The sequence below is a fragment of the Lemur catta genome, chromosome 3 (genome assembly GCF_020740605.2).
Source record: "Lemur catta isolate mLemCat1 chromosome 3, mLemCat1.pri, whole genome shotgun sequence".
NCBI classification, from domain to species: domain Eukaryota; kingdom Metazoa; phylum Chordata; class Mammalia; order Primates; family Lemuridae; genus Lemur; species Lemur catta.
Genome location: NC_059130.1, coordinates 43,317,804 through 43,326,148, shown reverse-complemented (window position 1 = coordinate 43,326,148; position 8,345 = coordinate 43,317,804). Strand labels below are relative to the sequence as shown.

Genomic DNA, 8,345 nt, shown 5'->3' with positions numbered 1-8,345 from the left:
TTCAGTTAAAACATTCCCATTCCAGAGCTAATAGTTACTGAAATTCTAAAAATGCTCATTTTCCTGGGTTTCCTATTTTTTCAAAGGATTTATTAGCAGCTCAGATGCTGTTTACATTAATTGACATCTACAAAGAGTAGAGAGAAGAGACAACACTCCATAATATGTAAAACCTTTATCTCCTTTTTAATGCTCTAAGAAAACTACAAAATTTAGCAATTATATTTAGATCTTCATAACCTGCAGGTGTCTCGAGTGTTTCCTAATCTGTTTTCTCCCTTCAAATTTCTTTCCATTTTGAATAGAACATTTTTGCCTTCTAGTACTAGTCCTGTAGAATTTTAAAAACAAAAAAACCCCAGATTCTATGTTTCTTTCATTTTGAATTAAAATGACCAAAGAAATAAGTCCTATACAGAATCATTTTTTTCCCCACTAAATACTGGTAATTTTTATTAACCCCATCTCTAATTTAGGGAGATATATATATACACACACACACACACACACACATATATATATATATATACACACACACATACACACTCAAGGTGTCCAAGTGCACAAGTTTCTGCCGAATCACCAATTTTATCATAAAGCTTCCTCCTCCTACAGATTAGGGGACAATGTATTTTCACTCTGATTGTTTAAAGGATACAAAGAGGTTAGCACATTTTAAAGTTAACACATTTTATCAGTATAAAAACAGGCTAAGATTAGTGGTGACTCTCCAGCATTTGGTTACTAACTGATTAGCTTGTATGTAAATTACGCAGGCTCTTGACTTTTTACTACTCATTACTGTGGGTTGATTTGACACTTGATTGTACAACATGCATCTCCCCAAGGATGATCAGAGAATACAACGACATGAAATTCAAAGCAGATGATTTTGCTACTTTTAGCACTTTGGTAAAAGGGATAGTTGAAGTTAGAGAAAAACCTATTAATGAAAATAAATTTGAGGAATAAGTTAACTACAGGTTTCATTTATTCACATTAGGACTGACTGGTCCCTTATTGGAATTTAACTGAAAACAGACTGGACCATGATTAGTAGCTATATATTGGTCATTTTCAAAGACTCCAATGACATTCTTCAATAATTTTATTATCTCCAGTTTTATGGTGCCATACTATGTTTTTCACACTGTTTAAATTTCCCATTTCCATAATCCAAATGCCAAAAAATTACTACACATTCCCTTATACAGTCAAAAATAGGTTTACTGGAATGTTTTTAGTCACAGCTGAAGGCAGAAACACTTACAACATTTAGTGCTTTTGTTACACCCATAAACATGTAGAAATTGCTTGCAAAGCAATTATAATGTGAAAAGAATATTTGTGCAAATATTGACAGATGGTTATGCATCTCTTTCAGCATAATGACTTGGTACTCTCCACAGTCTTCTGACCCCCAGCCTTACCCACCTTAATGCAATAATGCAAGTCCTTATGCCACTAAAAATGATAGTATGAAATACTGTCATCAGTGTTTAGCTATATACAGAAATTATGAACTGGCAAGTATCTAGTTTCAAATTAGATCCTTGGACTATGGCAAAATAGAGGTTGGTTATCTTCACCTTAAACATAATTATTAAAAGCACATTTTGTTAGAAGAAAGGAAGATAATTGGACATTCTCAATGCTCCAATTTGAAATGATACTTGCCTCTTAGTTTCTTGAAAAAGAAGTTTTGAAAGTTATATACATGGGTTTCACTTAAGTTATGCAGCAATCTTTTATTATTACTGTTCCAGATCTTGCTTAATGAAGATCTCTGTCATCAAATCAAGTATGATATTTCACAACTATAAGAACTGTAAGAGAAAAAAATGAAAAAAAGTTTATCAAAATCAGATTCATATGCTGTGTTAGAGGCAATATTCCTAAATGTAGCCATGTTCACTTTTAAAGAAATGGGTAATAAGGACTGAACTTTTATCTGAGAAAACAGATAACAATTGGGAAAGGAGAAGCAATAACATGTCATAAAACAACCTAAACCTAAATGTCTAGCATCTTGATCACAAAAATTAATTACGTAACCATATCAGAGAGATGCTAAAATATTATTTAAAAATGCAATGGGAAAATATATTTATTAAAAAGTATACATATCTTAGTTCTTAAAAAACATAGAAGTATATATAATAGTTATAGTAATGGCAGCTATCTCTGTGTGGTAAGATGACAGTTGAATTTTATTTTCTTCCTTATGCTATTTCACATTTTACACATTGTCCACCATATATATATATATATATATATATATATATATATATATATATATATATATAAAATTGAAAGTCACTATAAACAATGAACTAGCAAATACTGAACCACTGCTCCTAGGGAAGATACAGGGTTAAATTCCTGTGAGCCTCTGGCTACTACATTTTTGTCAGCCAATCAATACATAATCTTCCTTTTACGTGTGTTTCTGTTTGAAGACATTTTATCGAATACATAGTGTTGATGCAGTAACATTGAACTCAAGGCCAACAGTATCATAACTCACACCTGAACAAAGCTTACCTAACGCGTGTATTTTTTCCGTCAAGACACAGCACAGCCTTTTTGTATTAAGCACTTCAGCACTATGCTTGGGGCACATTTTATACAGTGAAATGACCAAAAAACACAAAAATATGAAAAATGTGACATTAAATACACTACAAAAAGCACATATTTATGTTATGAGAACTGAAATGCAAAGGCAGAGATGGCCTTGTTTGATGTCAGCTGGGAACGTAGGGATTGGGAGAATCAAATTTTCTGCTACTCTCACATCTGAGAAAGCACCATGAGTACTGATTTAGGGGTTACAAATAAATTTTAGCTGGTAAATGAATCTGCAAATCCAGAATCTATAAACAATGAAGATAACTACATTTTTTTGTAACAAAACTTTTTTCTATTTAAAAAGAAAACAGGATAATAGAATCTTTCAAATGGTTATTTTTAACGACTTTCTAAATCTTCATGAAATCTCTGTAAACATAGGTAAAGAGTCCTTGAAAAAAAAGAGATATTAAAAATGATCTTAAAAAGAACATTAAGGAAAAAAGGAGGTGAAGGAGTTATGCTTTAGTGACTAGAATCAAGCTCAAATCCAGAAAACAAAAACCAAACAAAAAAACCATAATCTAGAAAATGTATCTGGATTTATTCTTCCAAAACAATATTACAAGATGTAAATTTCCATACCTGAAAGTTAATAATAAACAGAAAATGAATGTTTTGGACTTGAGTGTAAGGGTGGGTGTAGGGCAGCGCTTCCCTTTGAGAATCTGAAAAAAGATACAGACTCTCTCCCACTAAAAATGTACATTTGCATATTCACATAAAATTTTATATACAATTTAAGAGCATTTTCAGAGATCTGTAGATTCTATGTTAAGGAATCCTGACTCAGATCAAAAATTATTATTTAATTGTGGCATTATAAATACTAGGTCAACTGAAAATAAATTAAAAAGAGAATTACAATGAACTCCAAAACAAGTGATATCCCCAAGAAGTAATAATCCAGTAAATACTTACTGATAATCACTAGCAAAAGGATAACTGCAACCAAAGCCATGATGGCTTTTATCTACAACACACAAAAGGACATACAAAAATATTAATGTTTGACTTGTTAATAAAGTTAAGACTATCTGTTGTGCTATTTGCACCACATTATACTAAATCATCTCCTTGAAAAGTTTTCAAATTTCTTTTCACATGAACTTGCTGGCTGTTCTGCATCCTTTTGTAAATTATCAGAATTCCCCAAATTTGAGGGTTTTTGCTTGGCTGGATTTTATTGTTCAAGGCTGTACTGCATAGTAAACAGTAACAATCAAAGCCTTCATGGGGGCCAGGCGCGGTGGCTCATGCCTGTAATCCTAGCACTTTGGGAGGCTGAGGCAGGAGGATCACTTAAGCCTAGGAATTTGAGGTTGCAGTGAGCTGTGATGATACTACTGCACTCTAGCTGAGGCAACAGAGCAAGCCTTTGTCTCAAAGGAAAAAAAAAAAAAAAAAAGCATTCATGGGCCTGGACCTTTTTGTCTATGATTTTACATGCTTATTTCTAATATGAGACCAGGAAAAATACATGATATTTTCCAACTTGTTCTGTTCAAGTGTCAGGATATGATAAATAACATAGATGGCTAATTCAAATGGTTCAACATATATAATCTAAGATAGCATAATTTATAGCACTTATTCTTAAAGTATATGAGAATCCTGTTAGTTTTTTTCTCCCCTTAGTTTCTTCTTGGTGTTTTTATCTCCATTTTGAGGAATATATTTTATATTTTTCATGAATAACCTCATTTAGTTAAGTAACTTGCCTAAATGCATTCTGTATGTTAGTTTCACAGCTGAGAGGAGAAACCTTAAGATTAGTTCTTGATCAGCTGCTTAATGTTTTAAACTCATATTAACTTTCTATATAAACTGTCACACTCATAATTTATCTTAAAATGCACAAATTATAAGTTGATTTGATTTTCTTGATGAATTAAAACCAAGCCTTGTTTTCATCATTTTCACAAATAATTGATTAAAGATGGTTCACTCAGTAAAAAAACAAGTTATTACAAACAGATGAAACATTGTAATGAGTATCACTAATATTAACAGAAACCAGAAGTAGTTAATGAAATGTTTCTAAAACAGAACAGCTGACATTTTAGTGGTATTACATTCGTGACAATAACAAAGTGACCCAGAGAATATATGGAAACTCTGCAATCTGGAAATCAGTGCCTAATTAAAATTATAAATTATGATAACCAAAAAATGTATAAATAAACTCAGAACAGATGGAGATAGGAGCTAAATTTTCAGTAGGTGTCTAGATCTACATTATACTATAAAGTACTTTAATCTTTTTTTATTAACCTAAAACATTTCTAAAGTAATTTGGAATTTTACAGTAGTTTTTCCAACTTTACCCAAAATATCCATTGATTTGTGCTAGGCTTAACTTTAGGAGATTTAAATGGAAACATCAATATCAATTTTAAAACACCACAATGAATAGAGTTTTCTTCCTTGGGTTTCTAACACTGTGAGGGAAATGTTTACAGCTCCAAATGGCAGTACTGTATTCACGCACAACCAAAGCTCTCCTCTTCCAAATGACATGGACAAAAATTTGTTTATCATTAAACATAAAAGAGCTTCACAGTTCTCTAGATACATAAAAGAGGTGTTAGTGATTCTCTCTCCCCACGCTTTGGATAATTTTATTCACTTATTTATTTTTAAAGCTAGGTTTACTGAGGTACACTTTACATAGAATAAAATTTATATTTTTAAAGTACTTTTCAAGGGTTTTAACAACTATATGCAGCTGTTAGTCACCACCACCACAATCAAGTATAGGACATTTCCACCATTACCCCAGAAAGTTCCCTTGTGCCCTGTTGTAGTCAGTCTCCAACCCCACTCTATCCTCCTTAGCCACTGGCATCCCCTTATCTGTTTTCTGTCCCTATATTCTTTTTCTTAAAATCCTTTCAAAATCACCATTATGAAAGTCAATCTAGGTCAGCATAGGGTAGCAGCCCCAGATAAAAAGTAGCACAATTAAGTACTAACGGTGTGCAGTGAGATTGAAGAAAGCTAAGCATTAGAAAACAATAACAAATGGGAAATACTTGCTGCTCTGAATGATCTCTGCTAACTTATAGAACAGCGGTTTTCATTACATGGTCGATGCTATTAGTGGTGCCCAAAGGTCCTTAAGGTAATACAGAGATCGTTTAAAAATATAATTCAATAGGCTTTTCCCCCTTAAAAGCACACTATTTCTCTGATCCAAACCCCATAAAATACCAAATGAAAATCTTTAGATATAGTTAAAAAAGGCTAGGCAAAATGCACATTATGACCATCTTTTTGTGGCTACATGAATGAGTAATGTACGTGGCAGGGAGAGAAGAGGTGAATGGCCGTTGGACCTTTTGTTTTTCCGAACTAGTCTACAGAACAGAAAATTTCTATAGAAACAGAAATTTAGTCTTTAAAGAATAAATAATTTAAAATAGAAAATTTTGATTCTAAACAAGAGGGGGAGCAAGAAACATGTTTCTTTCTTCAGTTCTACTTCTGAAAGTTAGAGGATTCAATAAAAATACAGACAAAAAAAAAATAAATCCAAGGCAACTCTTTGAAGAAATCATTAGCATGTGGTAAAGTCAGATTTAGAAAGCTATTGCTAAACTTGAAAATGAGAGACTAAAAATAATGAGTTAATGTCTAAGATTTTCAACAAAGCCAAAAATTATACCTAGAATCAGGAGAAAAAAAGATTTGCTCACATGACATGGAATTCACTACAAAATTTTAAAAGAAACACTTTCTGTTTAATGATTAGTAGCCACACATGATTTAAGAGGTAAACTCATTTCTATGAAAATTTTTTTCAGGAATATATTAGTATATAGTTATTCTCATTTTTTTCCTTGTTAAAAATTTCTCTTAGGCCAGGTGTGGTGGCTCACACCTGTAATCCCAGCACTTTGGGAGGCCGAAACGGGAGGATCGCTTGAGGTCAGGAGTTGGAGACCAGCCTGAGCAAGAGCGAGACCCCATCTCTACTAAAAATAGAAATAAATTAGCTGGACAACTAAAAATATATAAAGAAAAAATTAGCTGGGCATGGTGGCGCATGCCTGTAGTCCCAGCTACTTGGGAGGCTGAGGCAGAAGGATTGCTTGAGCCCAGGAGTTTGAGGTTGCTATGAGCTAGGCTGACAACATGGCACTCTAGCCCGGGCAATAGAGCAAGACTCTGCCTCAAAAAAAAAAAAAAAATTCTCTTATTTCTTATTTCTCTGGAATAATGTGGAATAGTTGGATTTTTTTTTCTTAACTCCATTTGCCATAACAAATTCTGACATATAAGCTGCTTTTATTTTTTTCCCCTTTTAATAGAAAATCCTAGTTTTTTCTAGCTCCCGCCTTATTTTTTTAAAAATCTCTATATAATGCTATAGAGGTTGCTCCAAAAAAGTACTAATAATTATAAGAAAAATGTATATTTGTTATAAGATAATAAGTCTAGAGGTAGCTAAGTTATTAATAAAATGTGCATTACTTTTATGAAGAAATCCACGGAAATATCCTTTCAGGCACCACTTGATTCCTTTAGTTACTCCTATCCCAAAAGTAATTAATTAATTCAACAAATAATTACTGAATTTCTACCATATCTCATGTTCAAAAGATATAACAAGCCAGACAGCTGTATCCTTGTCCTCACAGAGGTTATACTCTAGAAGCCCTTTTTATTCATGTGTTTGAATAACACTTGAGATGCTGACCAATCGATCCAGTATCTTCTGATTTACTTACTTTGCATCCACGCCACCACATTTGCCTTCGAAGTTGTTTGGATCTGTTGCTAAAAGCAGTTGCATTATCCGATAAGCTTTCTATATCACACAGAGGATGGAGAGAAGGATTAAACGACATAACAGGATTCTTTTATCTAGTCACACAAAGACAAGAAAATATTAATTTCTACCTCCACAAATTTATTCCCTTTTAAGCATGAAAACAACATCCTCCCTTTTCTCTAACCACAAACTCTGGAATTCTACATTGTGAAAAAAAACAAAAACTAAAAGCAAAAAACAGCTGCAAATCAATCCATTTTTATTATAAGATTAAGAAAATCTTTCCAGGGCTTCAATGCTTATAAATAAACTTATGAATTCTAGTAAGAAAATACTCTTCAAAAATTCAAGTATTTGGCATATCTCAAGGAAAAAAATTACATGTGGAGAAGGTTAAATTCTCAAAAGATATCAAAAGTGAGTGATTTCAAAGAAAAACAATATGAATTTTAAAAGTGATTCAGCAAGTTTTTTTTGGTTGAGCAAGTCTGTTAAGGATTAGTCAGGTATTTAGCCATTCGCCATTCCAACAATATTTCAGTGCTTAATATGTGCCAGGAACTGTTACAGGTACTGAGGCTAACATCTGTTAGTAAAGAAAAGTTACTAAGTTGCCACAGAAAGCATAAAATAAAAATATCAGAAAAGTCTGAAATAAGTGTTGAAAAAAGTGATTATATTTTTAGACCTTGAGATTATGAGAAACACAAAGCACATCAACATTATAGGGCAAAAGAAGAAATAGCTATACTCTTAACTCTTCAGCAATGTATTGTTAAATTCTCCATTCTCAACTGATTAAAGAAATCATATGACAATAAGATAATTCAAAGTAAAGGAAGCTAAAATTAAGCCATTAAAATCATAAACTTAAGAATCAAAGGCCAATTTCCTAAGCCAAGATTCCTAAATGTTGGCTAGACAAGTGAGAGAAGAC

The 8,345-nt window shown here is 32.5% G+C and overlaps 1 protein-coding gene across 3 annotated transcripts in view; it reads right to left on the bottom strand.

The window, feature by feature from the left end:
- Positions 1 to 1,090: 1,090 nt before the first annotated feature.
- Positions 1,091 to 8,345, bottom strand: part of VAMP4 (vesicle associated membrane protein 4) — a 34,110-nt gene continuing 26,855 nt past the window's right edge. For all 3 annotated transcript variants that reach the window (XM_045547366.1, XM_045547368.1, XM_045547367.1), the window contains 3 exons: positions 7,365 to 7,444; positions 3,553 to 3,604; positions 1,091 to 1,826 (listed from right to left, as the gene is read on the bottom strand). In XM_045547366.1, the coding sequence (XP_045403322.1) occupies positions 1,798 to 1,826; positions 3,553 to 3,604; positions 7,365 to 7,444 (161 nt within the window). In that variant the 3' untranslated portion in view covers positions 1,091 to 1,797. The remainder of the gene's footprint in view (positions 1,827 to 3,552; positions 3,605 to 7,364; positions 7,445 to 8,345) is intronic.